The 27,055-nt window shown below is 34.8% G+C and overlaps 7 protein-coding genes across 14 annotated transcripts; 3 read left to right on the plus strand and 4 right to left on the minus strand.

Moving 5' to 3' along the window:
* Positions 1-308: 308 nt before the first annotated feature.
* On the minus strand, positions 309-3,604 carry LOC117209286 (eukaryotic translation initiation factor 2D). 2 transcript variants are annotated; one of them, XM_033451112.1, is made up of 8 exons: positions 3,095-3,604; positions 2,618-3,005; positions 1,916-2,542; positions 1,698-1,843; positions 1,449-1,637; positions 1,173-1,377; positions 925-1,093; positions 309-851 (listed from the first exon to the last, which is right to left on the minus strand). In XM_033451112.1, exons 1-8 carry the CDS (start codon positions 3,148-3,150, stop codon positions 775-777), a joined length of 1,857 nt encoding a protein of 618 aa, XP_033307003.1. In that variant the 5' UTR covers positions 3,151-3,604; the 3' UTR covers positions 309-774. The 2 variants fall into 2 exon arrangements, with proteins under 2 accessions (XP_033307003.1, XP_033307004.1); XM_033451113.1 differs by having other exon boundaries at positions 1,449-1,529; positions 3,095-3,601.
* Positions 3,605-4,036: 432 nt separating this feature from the next.
* LOC117209291 (haloacid dehalogenase-like hydrolase domain-containing 5) lies at positions 4,037-7,790 on the plus strand. Its single transcript, XM_033451122.1, has 4 exons — positions 4,037-4,051; positions 4,117-4,363; positions 5,143-5,960; positions 6,043-7,790. Exons 2-4 carry the CDS (start codon positions 4,307-4,309, stop codon positions 6,353-6,355), a joined length of 1,188 nt encoding a protein of 395 aa, XP_033307013.1. The 5' UTR covers positions 4,037-4,051; positions 4,117-4,306; the 3' UTR covers positions 6,356-7,790.
* A 2,299-nt stretch (positions 7,791-10,089) lies between these two features.
* Positions 10,090-15,740, minus strand: LOC117209290. 5 transcript variants are annotated; one of them, XM_033451119.1, is made up of 4 exons: positions 15,544-15,740; positions 14,182-14,443; positions 11,496-12,370; positions 10,090-11,129 (listed from the first exon to the last, which is right to left on the minus strand). In XM_033451119.1, the coding sequence occupies exons 3-4, from the start codon at positions 12,364-12,366 to the stop codon at positions 10,582-10,584; spliced, it is 1,419 nt and encodes a 472-aa protein (XP_033307010.1). In that variant the 5' UTR covers positions 12,367-12,370; positions 14,182-14,443; positions 15,544-15,740; the 3' UTR covers positions 10,090-10,581. The 5 variants fall into 5 exon arrangements, with proteins under 5 accessions (XP_033307010.1, XP_033307011.1, XP_033307012.1 ...); XM_033451120.1 differs by lacking the exon at positions 14,182-14,443; XM_033451121.1 differs by lacking the exons at positions 14,182-14,443; positions 15,544-15,740 and adding an exon at positions 12,564-12,685.
* Positions 15,741-15,944: 204 nt separating this feature from the next.
* LOC117209285 (NPC intracellular cholesterol transporter 1-like) lies at positions 15,945-21,324 on the plus strand. 3 transcript variants are annotated; one of them, XM_033451110.1, is made up of 12 exons: positions 15,949-16,318; positions 17,686-17,932; positions 18,106-18,176; positions 18,260-18,475; positions 18,544-19,121; positions 19,204-19,827; positions 19,892-20,019; positions 20,097-20,258; positions 20,322-20,592; positions 20,669-20,790; positions 20,866-21,031; positions 21,117-21,324. In XM_033451110.1, the coding sequence occupies exons 1-12, from the start codon at positions 16,134-16,136 to the stop codon at positions 21,140-21,142; spliced, it is 2,796 nt and encodes a 931-aa protein (XP_033307001.1). In that variant the 5' UTR covers positions 15,949-16,133; the 3' UTR covers positions 21,143-21,324. The 3 variants fall into 3 exon arrangements, 2 of the variants coding, with proteins under 2 accessions (XP_033307001.1, XP_033307002.1); XM_033451111.1 differs by having other exon boundaries at positions 16,175-16,318; positions 17,686-17,971; XR_004487891.1 differs by lacking the exon at positions 21,117-21,324 and having other exon boundaries at positions 15,945-16,318; positions 20,322-20,591; positions 20,667-20,790; positions 20,866-20,980.
* LOC117209293 lies at positions 21,052-22,132 on the minus strand. Its single transcript, XM_033451125.1, has 3 exons — positions 21,929-22,132; positions 21,740-21,821; positions 21,052-21,659 (listed from the first exon to the last, which is right to left on the minus strand). The coding sequence occupies exons 1-3, from the start codon at positions 21,995-21,997 to the stop codon at positions 21,331-21,333; spliced, it is 480 nt and encodes a 159-aa protein (XP_033307016.1). The 5' UTR covers positions 21,998-22,132; the 3' UTR covers positions 21,052-21,330.
* LOC117209288 (N6-adenosine-methyltransferase catalytic subunit) lies at positions 22,131-24,966 on the plus strand. Its single transcript, XM_033451114.1, has 6 exons — positions 22,131-22,269; positions 22,354-22,515; positions 22,634-22,832; positions 22,902-23,408; positions 23,488-24,288; positions 24,769-24,966. Exons 2-6 carry the CDS (start codon positions 22,356-22,358, stop codon positions 24,791-24,793), a joined length of 1,692 nt encoding a protein of 563 aa, XP_033307005.1. The 5' UTR covers positions 22,131-22,269; positions 22,354-22,355; the 3' UTR covers positions 24,794-24,966.
* Positions 24,915-27,052, minus strand: LOC117209289 (neuroepithelial cell-transforming gene 1 protein-like). The gene is made up of 5 exons (XM_033451115.1): positions 26,918-27,052; positions 26,427-26,674; positions 25,985-26,348; positions 25,458-25,886; positions 24,915-25,366 (listed from the first exon to the last, which is right to left on the minus strand). The coding sequence occupies exons 1-5, from the start codon at positions 26,981-26,983 to the stop codon at positions 24,953-24,955; spliced, it is 1,521 nt and encodes a 506-aa protein (XP_033307006.1). The 5' UTR covers positions 26,984-27,052; the 3' UTR covers positions 24,915-24,952.
* Between the last annotated feature and the right edge of the window lie 3 nt (positions 27,053-27,055).

A 27,055-nucleotide genomic window follows, 5' to 3' on the forward strand; every position in this document is an offset into this window, starting at 1 on the left:
GTGCATAGCAAGCACATTTTCGTCAGAACAAATGAAGAAAAAATTCTCGAGATATCTTAAACGTGCGTTGTCTCTCCTTCCTGTGAATCGTACCCTCCTCCCTCCCTCCCTCCCTCCCACCCGAGGAGAGCTCGCGGGCCCTATATTGCAATATTTGTACTTTTCCATGTTGAAACCTCGATATACAATAAATTATATTAACAAACTTCGATTCCCGATTCTTTTTTCATCCAGTCATCGGTTTTCTTTCATTTTGTTTTTGTTCTGATCGTTTATCAAAGATTAGGGATAGATAAATAACTATAAAATTTCGTTGCGAATTCATTTATTGATCAGTCGAATTGCAATTACAATCCATAGAAGTTTTCCTGTATTCGATATTCAATGTTAGTAATTAATGAATTAGTGAAACACCTAATAAAAAGTATTTCTAGAAAGAAATACATTGAGTTGGCAGCATACGTATATTTGGAATTAAGGACGTCCTAAATTGAAATATCAAGTAGTAACACCGATTGATGTAGCGGCATCAGACAGCTTTGATGTGGGCAGAAATGCTGCCTACGTTTTCTAATAAACGTTTATTCAACATAGAATCCATCATGAAGACTACATATAGTCTTTTTGATAGTCGAGAGATTCTTAAATGATTCGTAAAAATTTAATCTTGTAACAGGAAAGTTTCGAATCGGAAATAAATAAAAATTTAATCGTTTATGAGGAAAAATTTGACGTAACGCTACATCTATTACGTGATAATTTTTGCCAGGCAACCTATTTTTTATGAGAACCTTGCTTCTTTGGGGCGAATTCTAATCCTCTTATATAATTCTTCTTTATTTGATATTTTTCTGAAAAATTAACATTCACTTGACTTAAGCATAAAGATGTTTATATCTCATAATACGTTAATTCACTACTTACCCGTAAGTAATTTGTATACGTATAAAATCTGATTCCCTTGAACCAGAACACTCGGAGTTTTCTTTCCTGGTTCGTCCGTAATTGTTGCACTCGCCCCAATGCTCTGGCATTCCTTGCTGAACTCTTTAGAATTTATACCAAATGTTTCTAAATTGTTTACTAGCGTAACCTGTAATATAAGTACTAAATAAATATTAACGTTTCCATAATACTGTACGTATTGTAATTTTGGAGATCAATTACTGTACCTTCTTACCACCGGATCGGACGGTGACTCTCATGTCAATGGGTTCCAATTTGCCCGTGTGTAACAATTTATTTCCAGCTAAAGTGACTTCGTGCATATGCGTCATACGTCCAATAAACTTATTTATTCCATCCTCCATCAACACAGTTTCCACATTCGCTTTGGTTTTCATAATACCTGCGAGTTGCGGGTTTAATTTCAGTATCCTATAAACAAAACCAATTAAATGATCATACCAAATCACGATAAAACACATGATCGGCTAAACACTGCTTACTTTCCATCTTGAAGATTCTCTGCTTTCACATATTCAGTAAAACATTTTCTGATTTCAGCTCTTTTCATAACGTCCCCTTTTCTGCAATCATTGTATGGGAGTAAAATGTATATAATTCGTGTCATATAATACAGCATAATGGTATATGATGTAACAGTTGTCGACTTCTGCTCTGCAGAGAAAATCATTCTTTTTGCAATTAGTGTATCGCGGCAACATGACACATCCTGAGTGTGACACTATACTCACTCATATCTGAATTTTGATAGTACTGGCAAAACATCTGCAGTTACTTTATAACATTCGGAGACAACTGCCGCATTAGAAACAACTGGCTCCTGGATTGGTGTATGTTCCTCCACAATGACTAGTTCTTTTATAAGAGGATGATTAAACTACAAAAGGGTATAGCATAATTATATTAAGAGTAAGTTATGTTCCAACAAACTTCCATTAAAAAATCTTACCTTAATCGATAATATACTTTCAACACCTTTAGTTACAGAAGTGTTAATAATACCTTTTGCTTTCATTTCTGCTAAAAACAATGATAGCTTTTTATACCGAGATTTTTTTATATCTATGTTTTTATCTGGTGGACATGCAGCTATTAAATGATTTTTAAAGAAATTGGATGTCAACATAGGTAAATCATTAGATTTTACTGAAGTTTTACAAGCTTTTAGAAAGCAATATTCTAACAAACTGTCCATTTCCTTTAGTGGATCCACAGTTGCTTCTTCTTGAGCAGTAGATAAATTTTTTATTTCATCAGATTCCTCTATTTTATTTTCTTCCTCGCAAGGAGATTCAATCTCTGATACTCTATCATTATTTATTTCTAAATCGTCCATTATTTCAACAAGTGATTCTTCATTATTATCATTACTCGGCTCACTTATTTCATTTATATTTTCCAATTTATCATTATCTGTATCAATATTTGGTGGTCCTAAGTCTGGCCTTACAGGAGGCTTCCCTAATTGGCAAAGTGTATCACCTATTACATGTATAATTTCTACACATTTTCCGTGTCCTCCAGACATGTACATGTCTTCGCTACAAAGAGCAGTAAAGCCAACAGCAACCGGTGCCTAGGCCAAAAGGAATTCTAATTATACCTCTTTATAACTATGCTAAAATAAGAATAAACTTTTATAATAATGTACCTTATTATCATCTGTGTTTACTGAAACAGGTGTACCCTTTTGTAATTTTCCAAAAGAATATAATGTTACAGGCTCCTTGATACTGACTCCAGGCAACATTAAATTTGCACCTCCAGCTAGTTTTGTTACAACTGGAGGATAAGTTGTAAAAGTCCTTAACAAATTTGGATGATGCCATAAAGTGAATATAGTAGGTAATAATGCCTGATGCAAAGATTCAAGTTGAAAAAACATGGGTATTTTAGCTACACAATATACTTTTCCTGAGTGGCCACTGTAAGTTAAAATTTTCATAACGCTTATCGTCTCTTTCTTAGGAATCAACGATTGCGTTTCTTCATCTGTCAGCGCCGGATATGCTGCTAAAATTTCTTCGCATAATTTTTTTCTGGTCATAAACAATACAGAATTTATTAATATACATATAATCTCTTGTACACATAACTCACTATAACTAAACAATCAAATTATACTAACCTTTCTGTTCCTTTCAATTGATTGTTAGATTTTACTTTAAATGGTTTTATAAACATTTTGATGTAGTGAAAATACAAAAAAGAAATGAGTTAAAAAATCCGAAAGTACACTGTTAAAAATTCGGCTATATTCGAGATACAGGTTATCCAACCCTTTATCTGCTTTTTTAATCGTTGTAGTTCTAATCAAGATAACTAAACTTTGTTACGACGCAACTATTCCGCATGAAACATGCGTACAATGGTTGATCAATAGGTCGCAAAAATCAACAATTAATATAAAAAAATTTATGACAAGGGATTCAATAGGATCAATAAGCGTTAACAATTTTTCCAGCGTATCTGTTAATACATTAATACGAAAATCCTACATAAAAAGATATATTAACACTGTCATCTTTCTGCTGACAGTTGGTAGTATAGTTATCAACATTCGAATCGACACAGGCACAGATCCAGCAATTCGTCTAATTTTTGGTGGTGGGAGCTGTTATCATTTTGATCTATATTAGTTCTCTTATTAGCCGCATAGCGCTACAACAAAATTCTTCAGACAGAAGCTGAGCCACCACACATTCGTGTCTTTCATGTTGATTTTTCACGTTTCAATTTTCGGACGGTTTGCCCTAATCTACTTAAATGAGCGTCGAAACTTGTTTATATGACCCAGAGGCACATATGCGCCACGGTCGTATACACCCATGATATCCATTGAGGAATTTTGTTGTAGCGCCATGCGGTTAATAAAGGAACTAGGCTACATCAAATCGTGAGCAAAATGATAACACCTGCCTCCATAGGAGTTGTCGGACCTGCGTATAGTGTATATGACTATGGAATCGACTTTACATTTAATCTTAGTTAATTGAGCTCCGTTTAAATATGGGATATTTAAACAAATAAGCATTTATCTGGAAATCCATCTAGATGAACCCTTTCTTCAATTGATTCAGAAGAAGTTTGTGTCAAAAACAAAAGGCATTATGTATCATACATGATAATAATTTTAGTTGTATTTTATAGTATATAATATAAATTGTGTCCTCTTACGGCACGCGGGAAAAACACGATCAAATATACTGTGCGATCTGTAGATCATTATAACCTCAAAACGTTGCATTATGCATAATCAATCTATGAGAAGTAGCCTTTGAATATAGTGCAACTTTAAGATATTATCGCTATATCCTTACTTACATTTGCCACTGACAGAATGGCAATTATGAAGATATTGTTACGACCAGACATCGCGAGGTTTACGGGGGTTAGAGTGAGTTACATTTCATACGCCATTGTTATATTCGATTCTAGTTACTGTATTCCAAAGTAATACATGCCTTCTTTTGTTTATTTCATAGATTAGAATATAAAATTGAATATAGAATTGAATATAGAATATAGAATATAGAATATAGAACATAGAATATAGAATTGAATTCATTCTACTAATGCAAATTGAGAATGTAGTAATAATTTATTTATTCGATTATGTGAAGAGATTTGCGTTTATTGATAATTCTATTCTTTACCTTATTCTTTTTCTTCTTCTTTCTTCAAATGCCGTTTAAAAAATACGAATTAAAACGAATTACCTTTTATTTAAAAATTTGAATTTTTATAAACAATTTTTGCTATAAATTATTAACGAATTTAGTGTAAACTCTTATTAATTATTATTTTAATTGAAAAATAAGAAATGTATATTATATATATATAATTTTTTGTAACACATTGCGTAAAAATTAATTCTAGATTATAATTATAATGCTAATCAAGACAAATGATGCAAAATTTATCAGACATTGCTTTATGTGCTAGTATAAAAATATATTGCATAGCATTCATAACATGATGAGTATATTTTTACATCTTACTTCAAGGTCTTGTGTAGTTGTTTTAATATCTTGCTCCAAAATAACTATAGATCCCCTTATGAAACATATAAAGAGCATTAGTCTCATTTATACATATAAAGATACAGAAAATAATGAATATTAGTGAAATTTTTCTTTAAGGATTATTATATTTAAGAAATTTCTTGATTTTCAGCATCTAAGTTCTAAACCAAAATTTGGTTTACTCTTTGATATTGATGGCGTAATAGTGCGTGGCAAAAATGTATTACCACCCGTACCAGAGGCTTTTAAACAACTTACAGGAAAAGATGGCAAATTTCGTGTACCAACTGTGTTTGTTACTAACAGTGGAAATGCATTACGTAGTCAAAAAGCAGCAGATTTATCTAAATGGATAGGAATTGAAGTGAAAGAATCACAAGTTGTTATGGCTCATTCACCATTAAAATTATTCGAACAATTTCATAATAAACAAGTATTAATAACTGGACAAGGGCCAGTTAAAGAAATAGCTAAAGAATTGGGATTCAAAAAAACAATAACTATTCAAGAACTAGTTAAAAATTTCCCATCTTTAGACTATGTAAATGTGAAAAAGAGAAATCCAATATGTGGTCCTGTGGATCCAAAGTTTCCTGCAATAGAATGCATTGTGTTATTTAGCGAACCAATTTCTTGGGAAACCCCATTACAACTAATGGTAGATCTTTTAATGACTAATGGCATGCCTACTGGTTTATCTGATAATATCCCATATCCACACATTCCAGTATTGGCATGTAATATGGATTTATTGTGGGTATCAGAAGCACCAATTCCTAGATATGGGCATGGTGCTTATCTGTTATGTCTGGAATCTTTGTATAAAAAGGTTACAGGAAAAGATATGATATATTCTGCTCTAGTCGGAAAACCTAGTGAAGTTACATACTATCATGCAAATCAGATGCTCCATGAGCATGCTAGAAGTATTGGAATAGATCATAATGTTGATACTATATATGCTATTGGGTAATTAATACTTTGAAGATATCAAAAAACTAACGTAATTTTTTAAATTAAAATGAGTACTAAATTCAACATAATTTTACAGAGATAACATCAATACTGATATTTTTGGTGCAAATTTGTACGATAAATATCTGGCATATTCCGCGAAAGAGGAAGCATTAAAGTCTGATAAACTGAAGAAACTACTGAACAAGGATATCACTCCGCCTAGCGCAAAAGCTTGTATTAGTATTTTAGTTGAAACTGGTGTTCATAAACGAGATTCGGATTTTATAGCGGAACATAATCCTAGAGATTTCTTACCAGTCGAAGAAAGCCTGATCAAGCCTGCATTCGTAGTGGAACATGTTGGCGAAGCTATTAAAGTCGCGTTTAAGGAGGAAAAATTCGATTGAATTAAAATATATATAGAATGTATTTTTAGACTTGGAGTGTTCACATGCTAATATCGATTAAGGGGAAAGAAAACAAGAGAAATTAGATATATCTTCGGTAATGTAAGTATTACGTTAATTTCGTCAGCCTTTTTTTGAGGCAAGGAGCTGAAGAAAGCTGTAATTGATTACATAGACACTATACTTTATTGAGCGTTTTACTTTTTAAATCGTTCTCGTCACTTTTATTTGCCATTTATGCCATTTTATCAAAAAAAGGGGAAAAAAGAATTGTGTCTAATGTAATCTTACGCTAATTAGTTACAAAATTTTTATTTATCATTGCGAGTCAATCATATTTGCGGGCAGTACAAGCTTGCACATTAGAGATATTAATTATAGCTGAAGTGGTCTTTCAATCTATAGAGATTTTTATGTATATTCGAAGTTTTTATTATTTATGTTATACAATTATAATATTTAGAAAAATGTTCGAAGATAATGTTATATGTATATATATATGCACTCATATATTGAATGTATACACAACAATTTTTAGTTCTATTTTTAATCATGTTAATTATGATGTGATAATTAAATTTTTTAATATTTCATTTCATTTCATAATCTTATCGTTTGATCTTATATCGTGAGATTATAGGAAGATTTTCCTAACAGTCCTGAGTACGTAAAAAGCGTTCATGAAATGAATTAAAAAAGAGAAAAAATAACGAAATACGAAGTTCTCGGAATGTGCTGTGTTTCAATCGAAGACAATTGTAATCTAGTGATAGACAGATTATTTAAACTATTCTGTTTAACATTCACTAGTGAATATCGCTTTATACACAGAACCTTGTCTAGTCCTACCAAACAGTTTCACCGTGCATAATTGTATCGACCCGTAGTAGTGATCCGTTATTGAATGAGGCGTGAATGAATTAGTTACCAAATTATTAAACAATTTCACCTCAATCATTATATACATGTATAATAATTTAAAGAACAGAGAAAAGACCACAAATGTTCTATCAATGTGCATCAAATAAGTTTTATGAAATATTATAAACGCACACTATATAGAAGAATTTGATTCAGCTGATCATAGGTCATAAAAATGAAATAAATAGACCACACAGAAATGAAATGAAAACAAAAAATATACCAAGACGTCTATTGAGACGAAGACTGACCTACATCGATTACGAACATTTTCAGTAGTCGGTCGATAACTTGTTTTAACGTTAACGAATTATAAGAGAGGAAAAAAGAGAAAACATTGTTTCTGCTAGCGATAGAAAATAACTTAAAATTTTGCGAAAGAATAGCGCTCCGCGAAATTAGTAATGCTATAGATAACGAAGGGCAATTATACGCAATTATACGTACATAATATTGTAGAGTGTTGCGAGATTGAAAGCAATACAAAATTACATTGTTTTTTATTTATAAAAATCATTTTATAGGAGCCTTATCCATAAAACAATCTGTGACTTTTATAAATAAAATTAGAGTTAAGTTTTAGTACATTTTGTGATTACTTATGTTCATTATTTCTGCACTAATATATTTCTTTACTTATTTATTTCATGAAAGTCACAGATTGTGCCAAGAAATAATTCTCTAAAACCTTTTTCTGGAAAAAAAGAAAAGAAAGGAAAATGTCAAAAGGAATTTCGATTTCCTCTCGAAGATCATCTTCGAGTATCGCCTGTGGACCTATCACGTGGAAGATAAAAGACAGGCATACAAATTTTCCATATTTATCCTTTTTTATTTATTATTCGTCACGAATCTTACACTCTATCTAGTTAACTGAACGAAACGTTCATTGAACCTATATTTTCTTTTATTGCACGTCTTGATTCTTACCTCGTGAAAAAACGACGCGATAAATTAATTTCCATTATAAATATTTTTTAACGACGTTTAAATGATTAATGAAATTAATTTTCGTTTTACGAAAACGATTTATATGATTTGTCGCGTTATTTTGGGTTTCGATCATTGTTATTGGAACAAACACAAACAACAAACGGATTTATGTCGTATATTCTTTGAAAAGGAACAAATTTTCTTCTGCCTACCGCAACAAAGTGTAATTGTAGAAACTAGATGCAACAAAATATACAATATATTTTTCGTTAACAAACTACCGATTTCGTCGAATGAAAGTGTTTCCCTTCGCGTTACCATTTTTCATGTACTTACTTTCTCTGCTGCTTTTCGAGCGGAATATCGGTAAGTAGACAGAAGAATGCGCTGCATAGAGTAGCTAAAGATGCACATTGAATAATACTATTTTTTTTAGATGCTGTGCAGAAAATTGAGTCGAAATTAGTCATTGCTTCTCATTATGGTGGAACATGCAAGACGTCTGGGTCTCATGACCTGTGAATTAAACCGTCAATCGTTTGATGAAATAATTCAATTACATATCGGTTCATCGCTGTTCGCGAAGAATAAATTTAGTTTCACGTTGAAAGGTTTATCAAGAGTTCATGGATGTTTGTTTGAATGCATACATTTCCAAGTTCAATAATTACGATTGACATTTTTGTATTAATTACCAGTGTAAATGTATGAAGATGAAGATAAGAAACAGTTTTTCACGGTACACGAGTCTACAGTTTTCTACAATCTACGATAAAAAAGTAATCATAAGTGGTCTTTTTGTGTTTAGAGTGCAAATTGACGACAGAAAAACCGGTTTCAAGCAAGTATGCGGGCTATTTGAAGTGTCACCTAAAGATTCGACGGGTGCCTCGCCTTTTTGGGTTGAAAATACATCCTTACTAGCAATCAGTAAAACCTAACGAGCTAAGTAGCACGGTTCTATTTACACATTTCCGGCAGCAGAAGAAATCGACCGAGATTTCTTCGGGATGAGCTTTGCGTGAGCCTCTCCTTGGACACCAAACGTGCCGCTCCATCGCACATGATCTTAATTTACGAGTTCATTAATGGTTGAGTTATCGTAATTGACCTCATCGCCGCGTTACTAATCAGCGTTGTGTACTCGAGTTACGTCAGCCCGTGAACGGAATTAAAAACGTAGCGTACGATCGTCGTATTTGTGAGACTTTTTAAAATAAAAGATCGATGATAAAAGATTGCAATAAAACGGAAATGATTCACCGAATTTATATTGATATGACCTCAAGTATGAAATAAAAGTAATTCGATTTCTTGTAACAGATAAATGACATCCATAATGAGAATGTTGCGTTCACTGATCCAGTTTGCGAAACAGGTTGTAAGATTGTTAATCAAGGTTGATGAGTAAAACCACTGACACCTAGTAAGGGGATCGTACTTTTGTATGTTATGCATTGACTTTTTTATGGACTTTTTATGTTCCTTTTGTACCGTTAGTTAGCCTAGAAAATATAAGAGAAGCATGAGAAATTAATACTTACTAATTAAATAATAAATGAAAGTAATAATGAACCGAAATTTTTAGATCTCCAGTCAAAATTTCGTCGAAATCGATGCGTAACACTTTGCTCGGCTCGCCCATAAATGGACAAACCGGTTATTCATTTCTGTGCCATGATGCACGCCTTGCGGTGCAGTAAAGTCGCGGATGTCATTCCTAATTCAAAATTCAAGGCTCGTCTGAACATACATAACTGGAATATGGTCCGAAGATTACTGTACATTTGTAAGCCTTTTCCCGTTCGAAGAAAAAAGAAGACGAAGAAGACAAGACATTCAAAGTACGGTAGTAAAGGAACTAAAGAAATACTCTATAATAAAGTTTCAACGTTTTTGTATTTCCCAATCGCATCGTTTATAATCAAAGCCGTTACTACTAATCCACTTGTGGTCGAGTAGTTTATTAGAAAAGTAAAAGTAGCTCGATATCATTGGTAATTAATCTTACTATCCGCGAGTTGCACACCCACGCGGATGCGAATAGGGTCGTAGGTAATTGACCCGCGAAAGTTTGCTTCTCACGTTTAGCCACTCTCGTCGCGAGAGACGTTTCACTGTCACCTTCTCCCCATTGATATCTCGTGATGGTCTACCGCGATTTTATGTAATTAATCACTCGCTATAAACCACCGACTGCGACAGAGAATCATTTCTAAGAGAAATCACTCTCTGTTCTACACAATCTTACGAGCATTTCCCTCGTTAATATGTTACACGAAATATGTACAAGATTTCTAGATATCCTTTCCATTTCATCTATTACCCATTCGATATCCACATTCAATAAATTAATAAAATCAATGATAATTCTAACACTCATCTGTACTCGCGTTCCTCTTCCTACGTTTCTTCTCGTAACATTCCACGGCTTTCTGAACTTGTTCTAAATAATCCTGGATCGTGTTCTCCATTGTCAATTCTCTCGAATCCGACCTGGACAGAGACCTTTTCTGCACGAGAGCCGTTAGCATCAGAGTGACCACAGGGAGAGTCATTCCCAAGAGAAACGTTGGTGTCATGATATTCTTCAGGCCGTGTTTCTTGAATCCTCGATACAATTCTCCCCAGATACCGTCCCCTTCTTCTTCGTGATACTTACCTAATTTGCCGTACAGATGAGGTTTTATTTTGCCCGTTTTGGCGATATAATTGTAGTAATAAGGATCATAGGATTGAGCGTATAGCTGGGAATAGTAAACATCTTTGGCTGCCGGTGGATGATCAACTTCAGGGAACCAAGCACTAGCGTCTTCGTACGGAACCGGTGGATTGTTGATAGGTGGTGGCCCACGATGAAATCCTGGTGGCTTCGTGTAGATTACTTCAACGGGTGGACCTTTCTGCTTGAACGGCACTGCTTGAGAAAGTCAATTGCAAAATTAGTTGCTAATTAAAGTGAATATTTATCTCGAGTGAAAATTATCAATTACGGCATTGGATAAGAAAACTCTCACAAATTCCCTAATTAATGGCCTCTCTTACAATGCGAATTGCGTTAAGAGAAATTTCCCTAAATTACAGGATTTAGTAATCGAGATACACTTCTCGATTGCTAAACCCGTTTCACCGTCATAGTTGACGTATCTCGTGTTAATTAGCAGATTCGATAAGATTCTCAAACATCCAGAATATCCGTATAAGAAAGTTTCCTTCACGCGCAGCTTAGTCTTGTTAATTCCTTGTTAATTAATTCTCGATTACGAACGCGTTAGTAATATATCACCTGGAGGAACCGGTCCGGCGTAGAATCCTGGACCACCCCTGGATTGCGCATAGGGAAACGGCTTTCCACGCACCCTTCTTACGCGTTGATACCATCCAGGATAGTAGACGTCGTTCCTTGCCTGAATTCCGGATGCGTACGGTTGTAACATCTGCTGTTGCTGCATCAGTGACGCGGTTGCCGGATTTGACATAGTCGAACGAAGATCCACCGAGTTCACAGGCGTACCGTAGGTCGGTTGATTAACTGGTTGGCCAACTGGAAAAGTTTGCGGCGCCTGCCTTTGTTGCATGAGTTGCGCAGTCAAGTGTTGGTTCACCGGAGAAGACACGGTCTCCTGATTAACACGTGTTACTGGCTGTTGCGTTAATTGCTGTTGATTGGCGATCATTGCTTTGGCATTTTGAGGGATTTCTCGGCTTTGTAAATAATGGTCCAGAGACAGACGTGATTCCTCCGGCGTCTTCGAATTAAGAAAAGAGTTCAAGGCAACTTCAACGTTGTTGACGGAGGCGATTCCTTGATTGTACGTATTCGCAGACAGATGACGACCCGATTGAACGATCCTCTGTTGCTTCTCAAGGTGCGACCACGTATGATTCACTGGATGATCATCGATGGAAGTTTTTATCGGATTTGCATATTGAGATGAGTTTTTAACGTCTGAGAATAGTAGATGAACGTTTTGAGGAGATTCTGCCGAAGCGTCGATCACGTCCACTGTGGTTTCCTGTCGTGCTGCAGTTTTTTCGGAGAATCGTGATTCCACAGCCGTGTACTCGGTATCCTCCGTCAACGGGTTACCCTCGAAATTCAATTGACCGTTGGCTAATCCTATCACGAGGACCAACAAGATCGTTGCCGCGTTCATGGTTCTGGAATTAATGGAAAACCTACTGACTCTCCGACATTCTGTCGAGTCCAAATTCCTATACGTCGTGAAATACATAGATATTTTTATCTATAGAATTCGATACAGAGACCTTTACTCCTTTAGAAGTTTGTCGATTGACAGTTTCAATTTGCGTTCATAGTTAGACCGATTAGTAAGCAAGAAGAACTACATACTCTCGAATCCTTCCACTTATATGGCTGCTGGTCAAAGTGGAGAAAGAAACTAGTTATGCAGAAATGTTCACACCGATGTCGTTACGCGTTTAGAATGATTATCAACCAACACCTTTCTTCTGTTATCTATTCTACTTTTCAACAACTTGTTCTTACTTTCGTGTGAGAAAAAGAACTGAACAGTGTCTCGTAATATTTTTATTACTAATACCGCGTTGCTGACTCGAATTGCGATTCAATTAAAAAGTACGAGCATCGAATAATCGACACGGTAAAAGTAGACGTACCGATATAGTCGTACAATGTACATTCATGAATCGACCGGCACGGGTTAAAGACTGGTGTAACACTTTCTTCGGTCAAGGTGAATGCAGCCACGCTGACATGAAATACGCTTCCATTAATCGTTTTCCGATGAGAATACTTCCTCTACCACGTTGTTAAGATTACATACTAGTGTTTCTTCTATCGTCCAAGTCTTGACAGAGTACCTTGCCCGTAAGACGTTTAACGATTTATCCAGAAACTCATGTATCTTTTATGCTTCTATTCGAGAAGATCGTAAATACATGCAGGAAGCATGCGGAATATTTGAATTTGGCGTAATAAGCCGGTGAATTATGAATCGAGACATTACCACAGGGCATGAAACGCAGATTTTGGATCGTAGGATGCTAGCTATAGATAACTCAAAGCCGATCTTTAAAATGGAATTTTTAATGAACGTTCGAGAGCTCGGTGAAAAAGAGACGATGAATCACTGAAGAGAAAACTATCGAAATGTCTCGGATGAAACGGCGGAAAAAGTCGTTCGGAGAGAGTGGCTACGTTTAAAAAGCAGTCCACGTGCGTACACTGCTCTTCATCCAGAGTTCAGGGTCATCTCTCAATTTTTCCAATCATTTTTTTTTCTCTTTCTACTTTATCTGAATCGACCAAATAAGAAAGATCGCCAATTCCATGTTCGATAATCTTCTATTCGAAATAAAACAGAGATAAATAGAGGTTCTTCCGCCTATTTATACTCGTATCTACGCTGTCGAATATTCTTTTTTATTGGTCTTTAGTAACAGTTATTAATGACGATCTTCGAAACCAAGACACGGAAATTTTGTGGCTTATCTACAAAAAGTTGGAATTCTAATCCGCGAAACTTTCTAAAAGACCGTTAATCCATTACGAATTCAACTATTGGCCGAAATTCGAAAAACGCCTTGATTTCTTTTCCGCTGGTTGACAGCGACCGTTGACACCATTCGTGAAACGTGTGCTTTGTCAGACTTGAAAAGCAAACTAACTTTTCAACGTCGGAATACATTGAGATCGTGCTGCATAGATCTCTCCAAGATCGTTCATAGGAACGTACATGGAAAAGAAACAGAAATGCCGTGTACCGTGAATGATAACTATTCAACGGAACTGTACACGAAAAACGAAACCGAGCTGGTATCGCATAGTTAATTCAATTATTTCGTGGAAAATTCTTAGAAACACAATACTTGTCAATGTATGTCAATTTATCAGCAGTCGAAGATGGAATTGTTTCGAGACATATTAAATCGAATTGTAACATCGAGTCAAGTTAAATTAGAAACGTATAAAAATTATTTTTACTCACACAGTTGACGGAAAACGTTCCGGACGTTCGAACACTAAATTTTTCGTCCCGTCGCAAGTTTCTCAGTTACGATCGAACATCGAACATCGAGCAGACCGATCCGGCCGATGTAGCAAATAGCACGCGAGAGGAGACCGTCCATCGGTCCGACTGGAACCAGGAATACTGAAGATCCACGGATCCGATGAGAAAGCCATTCACTTCGACCACGCTCCCTACCTTCTCGTCGAGCTTGTAATCCCGACCCCTTGTCGTTCGTTACCTGGATGAAATTGGTGTTAAATCAATCCGTATTACTTTCAATTCGTCGAGCGGCCTTCCGGGACCATTTTCAATCTTTTCCCTGAACAATGGTCCCTGTTCTTTTGTCACGAATGTTCGAGGAGAAAGTGAACTGCGAGTGGAAGTCGGGCAAAGAGCGTAAAACGATCCCGAGCCAGTTACCGTACGACTAATTAGGATTCTCCGATTGTTTGACACGCCTATATAGGGAGATCTATTTTTATTCGCGAATGAAAATATTTTTATTTTCTTTTTATCTTTGTATTTCGATAACAGTGGTAGAAGGTATCTAACACTGGTAGAAAATGTCAAGAGCGTTTCAAGGTTATCGATATCTTTAGCTTTTTCATCATTTTCTATCGTCATCACGATCGTACCTTCTAATTGTTAAACGACAAGGTCTTGAGCAACAACATCGATGAAACGTGTAATTGTGTAGCTTACAATCGTATAATCTTTGAGAAATGTCGTTCTTCCGCAATTGCGGATGCTAAATCACTTTTTCCGCGATCATTCGAGCGCGTACGAGTCGCATGAGTCTCGACTAGCTGTGCACTACGGGAATAACAGTCTCGAAGAGAAGAACTGATGGTCGATTGTTATGGGAAAATTAATAAGTCGGATCCGATGCACCATTTTCGTTAATCCTGTTTCCTCGATCTATCCACGAACCGTGGAAGATCCGAGGCTATCATCGAGCGTGAAAGAAGCAGTTATTGATGTAACTATATATGTAACGCTGCAACGCAATGTAAAACAATTTTACGCTTCTATTTAAATTACAAGTTTCTCTTTTCCCCAATTTGCAGCATCGTGGAGACTCTCGAAGAAAAGCGTTAATTAATGGAAGAAGTGGGTCAGCTGGAGTAGACAGTACGTTGTTCCGTAGATCGGGTATAAACGCGATACGAAGCAAACATCGAAGGATTTCTGTCGAAACACAAGCAAATCAAACGATAGTTTAAGCATTTTGTTTGTGCTGGCTTTCGAACGATTGCTCACAACGACGCGACGTCATTGTAGATGCAAGTCTCTCGTCGACACAAATCTCGGAAATTAAACATCTCGTGGACTACTTACCTGACTCGACAAAAATTGCTCTGGTTAGAGATCGTGCTCGCGTCGTACTACTTTATTAGCGCATTACGCTCGCGCTATGGATTCTAGAAAAAGAAGCAATAGGGCAAAAGATATAATGAACACCGTCTGATAGCGAGATAGATCGCTGCAGCTAATTCTCTTTCCCGACACTCTCGATACGTGGTCCACAATTATGCTAATCGACCCGTATATATCTCTTCTCCGTGCATGATCAGATAATTCCAAGATGAATGCAAAACGCTCTGGGACGAACAACTTGCGCCAAACGAGATATTCTTCTATCGAAAGTTCAAGATCGGCGAGCGTATACGAGATTGCCACCTGTAACGTGTCAAAAGAGGAAAGCAGTGAGAAGGTCCTTTTGAAGGATCGTTCGTACAGTAGCGAGAATCCTCGAGTAAAACAAATGTCGAGAAGCGTTGTAAACGAGCAGTCACGAAGACAATAGGAGGGGTGACCGACGTCCACGCTCCTCCTCATCCTCCCGATGGCATCAGCCGCGATCGTGCAAGCGAAGCTCCGGACCGAACGTTATATAATTGTGGCAGATTACTTCCAGCGTTGGTCACATGCATGCTGCCACACTGTGTGCTTACAAACGTTCTCCCGCAGTGGACATTCGACCACCGAACGACGTAAGCGTCGCAGCCACGAGGATGGAACAGCATCGAGGAAGAAACACTGGGATCACGTGGAAACGTCTCAAAGATCTGCTGCTAGATCTTCATTTAAATTCAGATCGTGTGTTTTATCGGTGAGTGCACGCATCATTTCCAATTGTTGATCGTTTTCGGGGCGGGGGGTGGGTTTTCCTGGAGACGTTTCGATTTGGGGTGCAATAAGATATTCTTCTAGCTTCTTATACTTTTCAAACGAGGATTTTGCGCGTTTTCGTCAACTTTTATATTATTCCACCGATTTTCGTAGTAATACGTCCGATACATTGAACCTTTTTGGAAAAAATATTTTCTCGCGTTTACAGTTGAATTTTACGACTCGTAAATTATTCGTGGAAAGGAAAAAATAGATCGGATGTCGGCAAATTGAACATGATCGCGTTCTTCTGTCGGAAGTGCATTATCTCCGTTTTCACGGTGCTCGTGATGCGCGCCTCATTTTGCATTGTCACCGAAACGTACCATGTTTAGTCTGGTTGAAATAACAGGTTGTCTCGGAATGAATTGACATTAAAACGTGCCTCCGTTAACAACAGTCTCATACGAAGAAGTTAATTGTCACGATAAAATCTACGACGATGGCGTATTTTTTATTGGAGTCCTATACGATATAAATTTAATAGCAAAGTTCTCGTTCTTTCGAAATATTTCACTTTGTAGATGAATTTATATCTCGTATAAATTCAATTCAAATGTGATTTGTGATTGTTGGTCGAATCGCAATTAGGATCAATCAATCTCCACGCGCCATAGAGTATGTTTTCAATAGGTAATTGCTCGAACTATGAAAACATAATAAATCTCGTTGTCGAATAATGACATTAGTGGCGTCGAGTTTCGGGGCTTGAACCTTGTACAATTTAATCCACTTAAGGTGAGATCATCGCGACCCTCTTAATTAGCTGAATCAAGAATGGTCGCTTTCGTTCCACGAAGTGGCCTATATTAGCTCATTGGTTCCTCTGGCGCCACCCTCTGCGTTTTCTTAATATTTCTATTAAAGATCATCTCTCTCGTTATCCAATTATAAGAAGGAATTTTTTTCTACTTAATCGTTCGTTATTTACCAATTAAACTTTGTGTAATACCTCGACGAAAAGAAGTCAAACCTAAAATTGTTAATTTGGTACGTGAAATGTTGTTTCTAAGTCGATGCAAGTGCTTCAACGTACAAAAATTCCTTTTAAATCAAAGTAGCTTAAATTTCAGCTTGCTACACGAGTTATAATACTTAACGCAGCTCTACAAAAATTATCTTAAGCTTCTCAAATGACACTGTCTCCACAATATTCTCTTGCAAAAAATGCTTCGTCCACAAAATAAAAAGTACTTTCCATAATTTACTTTCTTTTTCTTTTTTCTTCGAAATATATGACTACTTACTATCTTGTGTCCCTGTGGAAGACGTTGATAAGAAAAAAGTGGTTTTTCCAACTTTCCCCAGTATTGGTTTGAGTATTGGAAAAAGACCCTGGCTGTGGCTGTTGGTGTGCTTCTGTATAAATTGTATCTGCGCACCTGGATTGTACTTCTGGAGGGAAGAATTCGACGACATCGAGCTCTTCGTGCCCGAAGACTCTGTGATACGTAGCGACGCCGCCTGGGTGAAGACACACTTCCGGGACGATTTCCGATACGAAAGTATCATCGTCACGGCCCCCAACGTTTTGGAGCCGGAAGTGCTGCGCTCGGTACATAGGCGATCATGAATTATACGAGTATCTACGAAGGTTCTTTTCCACTTTAACGCATGATTCTTGTCAAAATTTGTCAAGACTCACGAGATTTACCTAACATTTGGGATCTGTGAGCTGAACCTCCGTTAAATTAAGTCGGTTGTTGAACCGTGTTTCCTTTCTTTCAGATTAGCAAGATAGAACAGACAGTAAAATCAGTCATAGTGAACAATAACACCTGGGAAGATGTGTGTGCAGGGTAAGATATAAATGAATTAATCTTTAATCATTTGTTTTTTATTCTTGACTCGAATAGTAAATAAAGATCATATTGAATTACAGGTACTTCACGTGGTTCAACATGGACAACACGACAGACATCTTCAACGATCTCGATGTCACTACAGACATCCTGGTCGAATTGAACAACACGGTGCTAAAAAATGGATGTATATATCAATCCATCATACAACTTTGGGAAACCAGTATAAAGAAGGACGTTCGTAATTTGACGAAGAAGGAGGTGCTTGAGGACGTGACCAAAGCAATCAGGAACAAGTAAGTTTCGAAATAGACAAAGGATTCGACATTTTAACTCAACTCTTATATCACTTGATCTGTTGCAGGATCAACGACAATATCCTGCTGGATATTGCACCTCTGCTTTCGGGGATATTCTATGACAAGAAAGGTCGAGTTAAAGGTGCCAACGCAACTATTCTAAATTGGTTGCTGAAGAAATCTAATCCAAATTCAGCCAACTGGGAACTAGAGTTCATAAATCGCGTTCTCCATTCGAATATCACGTTTCCTCCAGGAATGGAGGTATATGCGATAGCTTCGCGAAGTTATTTAGACTCTCTGCATCAAATATTGAACAGTAATCTGACGGTGTTATGCTGTGGAATATCTTTGATAGCAGTCTACGTAATGGCGATGATCGGTAAATGCAACGCGCTAGAACAACGAATTTATCTTTCAATAATGGGGGTGTTCGTGGTTGGTCAGGCGATTTTGTCCTCTTACGGAGTGTGTTACTACTTGGGTTACTCATATGGACCTATACATTCTATCCTTCCGTTTCTACTTCTTGGTATAGGCGTCGATAACATGTTCGTGATCATGCAAAGCCTGGAGAATCTCTCAGAGACTGATCAGTCTACGGATATTCCGATACGCATTGCTAAAACTATGCAACAGGCTGGTACGATGCTACATTATGTCATATCGTTTTTAGTATACACAGCGTAGTTTCTTCTTATCTTTTATTTTACATTTTTTTTAAGGTATGTCGATCACTGTGACATCCTTCACGAACATTATCGCGTTTGCCTTTGGCATTACAACTGTGATGCCTACTCTCAGATCTTTCTACGCATTCGCCACATTAGGGATTTTATTTTTATACATATATGAAGTTATATTCTTCGTGAGCTGTCTTGTATACGATGAAAAGAGGCTCGAAGCTCGCAAGGACGGTTGCTTCTGCCGACCCAGATTAAACTGGAAACCCAACGAATGTAGTCAGAGAAACACTCAACAGATTATCTTCGAAAATTATATCGGCCCGGGAATCACCAAGATCACAGCAAAAGTAATTATCCTATTAATCACTGTCGGCTTCCTGTGCGTTAACACGTGGGCAGTATTTCAATTGGAGCAAAATTTCGACCCACTTTGGTATTTGAATCAAGACTCCTATCCGATTCAGTTTAACAACAAATTGAAACAGTATTTTCCAAAATATGGAAAACGAGCCGCAATTTATATGACCGGCGTAGATTACTACGAAGACCGTGAATCTCTTTCTCAGCTGGTAAAAGTTCTAAAACGTAATCGGTTCATTAACAATAGCACCCTTGAGCCATGGTTTATTGCCTATGAGAAATGGCTGAATGTTACTGGTAAAGGTGAGGCTTGATCTTGAAGTAATGCGATTTTAAAGATAACTTAATGGCAAAATTTTTATTATAGGTGATATTGAGAGCAAAGAAGAATATTATAATATTTTGACGGAATATTTACTTTTGACGAAAGAAGGTCAAGCATACATAAAAGATATCAATTTCGATAAATTGCCGGCTGGAGAATATAATATAACGGTATTAATAAATTTTTCTGTACAATGTAGTTGTTCAATAGCTGTACGTCTCAAGGGATTCATTTTTATTTTTCTCAGACGTCGCAAATTCCTATACAACATGTTATGATTAACACAACATCGGAACAAATACAAGCGATGCAACTTATCAGGGAATCGGTTCAAGCAACGAATTTCTCTCATGGCCAGGATTATATAGCAATATTCTCGCCTGATTACGTTTCATGGACAGCAAACAAAGTAAAAACCCTAATCTTTCTTGTTTAATACATATTATACAATCTAATCATTACCTTTTTGTAGGTAATAGGAGAGGAATTGATCAGGAATTTAGGTCTAGAAATAGTGACCATCGGCGTAGTAATATTGATGTTCCTTAGAAACTTACGAGCATCATTTTGGGTGATTTGTTGCGTATTCTTTACACTTGTTGACTTACTGGGTACCATGTACTTTCTAAATTTGACCATAGAAATGTCCTCGAGTATCATGATTCTATTATGTGCGGGGCTGGCGGTTGACTATGCTGCACATATGGGATTAGAATTTATACGCGCAAAGGGTAGCAAAAAAGGTAAATAACGAGTTCTTTAACGTGCGAGATTGAAAAAAAGGATTATTACATGGATATATGTAAATGACATTTACAGAACGTGCGATAGCGACGCTTTCTATTGTTGGTCCAGCTGTATTTAACGGAGGTTTAAGTACGTTCCTAGCATTCGTTTTGCTAGGTTCTAGCGAAGCTTACATATTCAATACCTTCTTTAAGGTATTCTTAAAAAATTTATCTATTTTTATCAATAAAATTCTGTTAGAAAATTTTATAAGAATTGTACCATTTCAGTTATTCACATGTGTAGTGATATTTGGTCTGTTTCACGGTCTGTTATTTTTACCAGTAATCTTAAGCATAGTCGGACCTGAAGAAAGAGTAAGAAAAGAAAGAAAAGAAACTGTAGTAAGAGAACACAATGGATATTGTAATGTTCCTTTATCTCAAAGTGAGAAAGGTGATATTTTATAAACAAAATTAGAAGCTACAAAATATTTATTTCTTTCTTTAATGATTTTCTACAATGATTTTTATTTCTTTAGAAGCAGGGACTGGAACTGCCAAATAAAATTTGACAATGTCTCAAAGACTGCTTAGATAAGTATTTGATTAGAAGATTCTAGAATATAAATTCCAATTACAAGCAATGCACATGTACTGTAAAACAGTAGTTTGTATATTCTTTGTTAATCTGTCCTTTTGTAAGAAAAAAAGAGAAAAAAATAAAAATGTACCCTTTAAAATAATAAATCCTAGTTATCTGTTTCGTCTACCTCTGACTTCTGTCCATTCATCTACAACTTGCATACCATCAGATGTTTCTTCTTCTTCAGAACTATCATTTTCTATAGCACAAGAGGTTTGAATTCTTTTTGCAGGTTCATTTGTAACAAGCCATGGTTGTAATGGTGGCAGTTTCGCAAGCTCTATCGTTACCAGATTTTCAGTATTTTCAGTACAATAACGATAAAACTTCAATAATTCTTCTGCAACTTGCATTGCACTATCGTCTTGAAGTTCTGTATTGAAATGCTCATCCATGTAATCTTCTAATTCATTGGCAATTTCACTACTATTCAGACTTTCTAGGGGTAGAAAAATATCAAAAATTAGTCATAAAATAATTAATATCAAAATATAGTACAAAATAAATGAGATAACGAACCGTTCATGTACATAACCTCTGTCATGTAAAAGCAAAAATCTATAGCCATTCCCTTTGCACCCATACCATGTTCCACTGCCATCTAATAAAAAGATATTCAGTAAATATAAAATGTAAAAATATTTATATATATATATTTGTATTTACATACATATATTTTATTGCAGATTTGAGAAAATAGATATTTACCCTTAAAGCAGTCCAATTACTGAAAATACGTTGTATAACCGAAAGAAAAAATTCTTTTGTATTTGACATTTTATTTGCGACGAGAAATCCTTAACAACACTTACTAATAAAATTAGTAACGATAATTAATCACGATTACCTATTTAACACTACCCATCTTGAGTTGGCAAATCAGCCATGTGCTTTTAACGTTTCAGGTACAGTTAGGTCGTTAAGACCAGGTTAGATTTTACATTGTAAAGTTGCTCGTAGTTTATACGTTTATACATACATATATGCTGAAATTTTTAGATAAAAATGTATTTCTAAGTATTTTAGACAGCTTTTATCAGTATTATAAGGTAAATATTCATTTTTTATTATTTAAATATAAAGAATAACATGCAAATGGTTATATATTTTCTCCTAAATAATTTGTCACAAAGATATGTCAGACGCTTTTGAAGAGATACAGGCAATTAAAATAAAAAGAAACAGTCTACGAGAGAAATTGCAGAAAAGAAAACGCGAGAGACATGAATTATTTACTCTTACTTCTACAACACCAGTATCATCCTCCTTGACAAATGAATCACCTCTTTCTAATGGTAATTGAAGTTATTTCTTTTTTATTTATTTCTTTTCATATATTTGAAATTGAATCTTAAATATAATTTTATTAAAGTTTTATTTAAGTGTTAAAAGTAAGATACAATTCTTTGTCAGATTCAATGGGACATTCACATCGATCCGACCACAGTGAATATGAAAGAGACGTGTTATGTATTCTACATGAATCATTACCTAATTTACCAATTACATCTGCAGAACTAATAGATTTACTTCGTAAAAATCTTAATGCAGATGTATCATCTCCAGATATTCACAAAATTTTGGAAAAGCTTGCAGCTCAAGATATTGTTAAGTTAGTAAGTTTCTGCATCATCCCAAATCAGAACTTCATATGCAGATAGATAATTGAATGCTTTTTCAGAATCAAGGAAGTAACAGAAAATGGTGTTTTTGGATATACAGTATTGTCAGTGGCAGAATCACAATCATCATATCAGTCTCAATCAGATGACACAGAAAATCCAGAGAGTGCAGAAACATCTGCATCTGAATTGAATGACTATGTACCTGCAGAGAAGCAACCCAAATTAGATAAGAAAAATACAGAGGATATAATGTCACTTATATCAATGCCTACTATTAGAGAAAAAGAAAATAAGAAGGTTGGAGAACAAATTTTAGATTTGTTATCAAAGCAAACATCTAAGGAGAAATCACTAGCTGAAAGATTTCGGTCTCAAGGAGGAGCACAAGTTATGGAGTTTTGTCCTCATGGTACAAGAGTAGATTGTGTCAAGTTAAATGGTGGACCAGGATTTGCAGAAAAGTGTAAAAAACTTCATTTCAAAAAAATTATTCAAAGTCACACAGATGAATCTTTAGGTGACTGTAGTTTTCTTAATACTTGCTTTCATATGGATACATGCAAGTATGTATTCTAAATGTAATAATTTTTAATTATAATATAAAATCACTTCTTTGTTTTATTTAAATATTTTATTGTATAGATATGTTCATTACGAAGTGGATGGGCCAACAACTCAACAAAAGGAGTCAAACGAAACAGACAATGCAAATAATAGTGCAGTGAATAAAGGTTTAACAGTAGATAATAAAAATGGTAGTAGTACTGCATGTCCACCTCCTAGCGGATCATTAGGTAGTGAATTGACTCTTTATCCACCACAGTGGATACAATGTGATTTACGTTATCTTGATATGACTGTCCTGGGTAAATTTGCTGTTATAATGGCTGACCCTCCATGGGACATACATATGGAATTACCATATGGTACCATGTCAGATGATGAAATGAGACAATTAGGTATACCTGCTCTTCAAGATGAAGGTCTCCTATTTTTATGGGTAACAGGGAGAGCAATGGAACTTGGTAGAGAGTGCCTACAATTGTGGGGATACGAAAGAGTAGATGAGATCATATGGGTGAAGACTAACCAATTACAAAGGATAATAAGAACTGGCAGAACAGGTCACTGGCTAAACCATGGCAAAGAACATTGCTTAGTCGGCATGAAAGGAAATCCGAGAATTAATCGAGGTTTGGATAGCGATGTTATAGTAGCCGAAGTTCGTGCAACCAGTCACAAACCTGACGAAATCTATGGAATCATCGAACGTATGAGCCCAGGAACAAGAAAAATAGAATTATTTGGTCGACCACATAATGTTCAACCTAATTGGATCACATTAGGCAATCAAGTAGATGGAGTTCACTTGATTGATCCACAACTTATTAAAGCCTTTAAAAAGCGTTATCCAGATGGAAATTCAATGAAACCTAGCAAACCGTAAGCATTTTAGACAATATAAAATAAGTGGATAATTATTTTATTACAAATGTTATAAGAATGGAATTGTGTTTAATAAAACTTGAATATAAATTCTCGATTTTCATTTTTTTATTCTGTTTTAAAATATCCATAAAAAAATAATTCCATTTTTGAATACATAAATGTGCATACGTATATAAATTGCATTTACAATTACGTTAATCGATCCCCATTTTTTTCTTACAATTAATATCAGAAATATTTGTACAGATTTATTAAAGGTATTTAGTTCATATCTTAACTAGTATGTGTTTACATTTATATATATATATATATATTATTATTATCTTCACATTAGCACCTCTATTATATACTTAAATATATGAATATGTATATATATATATATAATTTATATATTTTACATTAATACTATTTACTTTAAAATATATAAATAGTACATAGGTAAGTACACATGTTAATATATAATAATTCTTTTAGATTGAAACTGGAATGTGATCTTTAAAGCGTAATGAAATATGAGCGAATTTAACAATAATTTATGATACACACAGATGTTCCTAGTATGATTGATTCAAACGTTTTTTTAATGGATCTAAATTATATTTCTATTTATATATGATAATGTATGAACATAAAATAATAAATTCAAAGTTGTCTAATGTTAAACAAAACCAATGCTGCTGCTACGCTTCTGTTTTAAAAAACTCCTTTTTAATGTTAATGAAAAATTATTTTCACTTGTTTTATTCATAGACAATCTAGTAGATCGATTTGTTTTTGATGGTGTTAAAATTTCCTCATTTTCTTTTTCACTGATGTCAATTACATTTTGTGATGGACTAATATTGCATTTGTAAACTTTACTAAATGAATCAATCCAATGTCTTTTTCCATGTTCATCTTCTGTTATTAAAATTTGATCTCCAATTTTAAATCCATAATCAAACTTTTCATTTGTACTTATGCAGATTTGTTCCTTGAGTATAAAAGGACAAAATAAATTGTACCTTTTACTTGAAGATCTTGTTCCACGAGTTATTGCAAAGCCAGTGTTAAAAAGAAAACACTGAAATTTCTAAAAATCATCATTTTTTTCGCATGTATATATAAATTTGTATCCGTTTATTTACACATAATTAATAGAATCATTTACAAAATATTCTTACCATTCCCCTTGTATCTTTAAGCTGCCCTTGAGTGATTAACTCTGTTGCATTTTCAATGCATTTACTAGGATCATAATCTAGTTTTACATTAATTTTTGACTGAGCCAATTTGCATTCTGCATCACCCATGGTTTTATCTATATTTTTAAGTAAATTGGATATCAAATCATATGCTTCCTTTAAGGATGTTTGATCTGTATGTGTTGCTACAGTATGCTTTAATATTTCCTTAATCAATAAAGGGTATTTAACAATTCTTGATCTTGCTACATCTATATAAGTCCACAAATCTATTGAATGAGGAGATTCTAAACGTTTTTTTAAAAAAGATTGAAAACGTTTGTTTGTCAACCTTTTTTCATCTAACAAGTGTTTTGCCCATATTTGTGTTCGGCACCTTTCCAGGTATGGGTTTGTTAATGTTGGAATCTGAAAAAATTATGATAAAATAAATATGTAAGTTTGTAAACTGTGTTAAACATTCAATTTGTTTGTTCAAACATTCAATAGGATTGATTATAACTAACCCAATTTAATATTGTAGATCCAACTGTTTCTGTAAATCCATATTTATCTCTTAGACCAATTAATTCATTTCTCAATCTATTATGTATTTCAATGAGTTGTGTTATATCTCCAAAAACTGTAACTAATTCATCAGAACTAAAAATACTACTAGATATCAGTGGTTGATAGTAAAAATCTTTGAGAACACATAAGTCATTAATGAATACATTTTCTCCACAATACAATTCATAAATTGCTTCTTGTCTTTTCACTTCTTTTCTGCTTAAAACATAATTAGGTTTATCCTTGATATTTGTATTTGCTATATCAAGTACCCAACTTCTGAGTGTAATATTATTGGAGTTTTCAATATTATTTTTGTGCCTAAGAAATAAAGTTGAATTAAATGAATGAAATATCCTTGAATTATGTTGAAAGTATATTTAATAATGTTTTTTATACTTTTTCTTTAATGTTCCTGTATCTGCTTCATTATTCACAAATGACAAGTCTGGTGTATTTGGTTGAATTGTGAAAGATCTATGAAAATTATTTCCTTGTTGTTTACTACCTAGAGTAGAAGATGAAAAGATGCTACTGGCCACTTCTGTAATTCTTCTTCTTTTTTTCTTTTTGCCTACATCTGATTCGATAGATATGTCCATTGAGTTGATACTAATAGCATCACTTTTTGGACGTTTTCTTGTTCGCTAATTTGTGAGTAGAATGTCATTTATAATTATAAACACCAACAATATACAAAAGTAACTATCAAATAAAAATGTATTTAAAAATTACTGATGAACCACCAGTCAAAATAAGCGTAAAAAATCCATGATATAATTCATAAAATTAAGAAATAAAACACTTATAATGTCATCAAACGTCTACTAAACTAATAGGTTAGTGAAGCTTCATATTTAAGATATCTTCGACAATACGTAAAAACTTACCAGCCAAAATTTTTTTCGAGGTTCTTGAAATACATCTTTATTTGTATTGTTGCTATCATCATACATTTCCCCTAAACTTATAAAAGCTCACGTATAATTGAAATACACGCAGTTATTCATATTCCATAAGAGATAACT

The sequence above is a fragment of the Bombus bifarius genome, unplaced genomic scaffold, assembly GCF_011952205.1.
Source record: "Bombus bifarius isolate JDL3187 unplaced genomic scaffold, Bbif_JDL3187 scf7180000008169, whole genome shotgun sequence".
NCBI classification, from domain to species: Eukaryota; Metazoa; Arthropoda; class Insecta; order Hymenoptera; family Apidae; genus Bombus; species Bombus bifarius.

Bases quoted from the DNA above. Each gene is read 5' to 3' on its own strand.
- LOC117209286 (XM_033451112.1), bottom strand. From the start codon at position 3,150: ATGTTTATAAAACCATTTAAAGTAAAATCTAACAATCAATTGAAAGGA. The intron at 3,006-3,094 runs GTTAGTATAATT...GTTTATGACCAG, and splicing joins CAATTGAAAGGAACAGAAAG to AAAAAAATTATGCGAAGAAA. The intron at 1,638-1,697 runs GTGAGTATAGTG...AATTGCAAAAAG, and splicing joins CTATCAAAATTCAGATATGA to AATGATTTTCTCTGCAGAGC.
- LOC117209291 (XM_033451122.1), top strand. From the start codon at position 4,307: ATGGCAATTATGAAGATATTGTTACGACCAGACATCGCGAGGTTTACG. The intron at 4,364-5,142 runs GTGAGTTACATT...CTTGATTTTCAG, and splicing joins CGAGGTTTACGGGGGTTAGA to CATCTAAGTTCTAAACCAAA. The intron at 5,961-6,042 runs GTAATTAATACT...ATAATTTTACAG, and splicing joins GATACTATATATGCTATTGG to AGATAACATCAATACTGATA.
- LOC117209290 (XM_033451116.1), bottom strand. From the start codon at position 12,444: ATGTATTTCACGACGTATAGGAATTTGGACTCGACAGAATGTCGGAGA. The intron at 11,130-11,495 runs GTGATATATTAC...GACTTTCTCAAG, and splicing joins CGCCGGACCGGTTCCTCCAG to CAGTGCCGTTCAAGCAGAAA.
- LOC117209285 (XM_033451110.1), top strand. From the start codon at position 16,134: ATGCATGCTGCCACACTGTGTGCTTACAAACGTTCTCCCGCAGTGGAC. The intron at 17,933-18,105 runs GTACATAGGCGA...CCTTTCTTTCAG, and splicing joins AGCCGGAAGTGCTGCGCTCG to ATTAGCAAGATAGAACAGAC. The intron at 19,122-19,203 runs GTACGATGCTAC...ATTTTTTTTAAG, and splicing joins TAAAACTATGCAACAGGCTG to GTATGTCGATCACTGTGACA.
- LOC117209293 (XM_033451125.1), bottom strand. From the start codon at position 21,997: ATGTCAAATACAAAAGAATTTTTTCTTTCGGTTATACAACGTATTTTC. The intron at 21,822-21,928 runs GTAAATATCTAT...TCTTTTTATTAG, and splicing joins GTAATTGGACTGCTTTAAGG to ATGGCAGTGGAACATGGTAT. The intron at 21,660-21,739 runs GTTCGTTATCTC...TTCTACCCCTAG, and splicing joins AGAGGTTATGTACATGAACG to AAAGTCTGAATAGTAGTGAA.
- LOC117209288 (XM_033451114.1), top strand. From the start codon at position 22,356: ATGTCAGACGCTTTTGAAGAGATACAGGCAATTAAAATAAAAAGAAAC. The intron at 23,409-23,487 runs GTATGTATTCTA...TTTATTGTATAG, and splicing joins TTTCATATGGATACATGCAA to ATATGTTCATTACGAAGTGG. The intron at 24,289-24,768 runs GTAAGCATTTTA...TAATTCTTTTAG, and splicing joins TCAATGAAACCTAGCAAACC to ATTGAAACTGGAATGTGATC.
- LOC117209289 (XM_033451115.1), bottom strand. From the start codon at position 26,983: ATGTATGATGATAGCAACAATACAAATAAAGATGTATTTCAAGAACCT. The intron at 26,675-26,917 runs GTAAGTTTTTAC...CTCACAAATTAG, and splicing joins CTCGAAAAAAATTTTGGCTG to CGAACAAGAAAACGTCCAAA. The intron at 26,349-26,426 runs GTATAAAAAACA...TTTATTTCTTAG, and splicing joins ACAGGAACATTAAAGAAAAA to GCACAAAAATAATATTGAAA.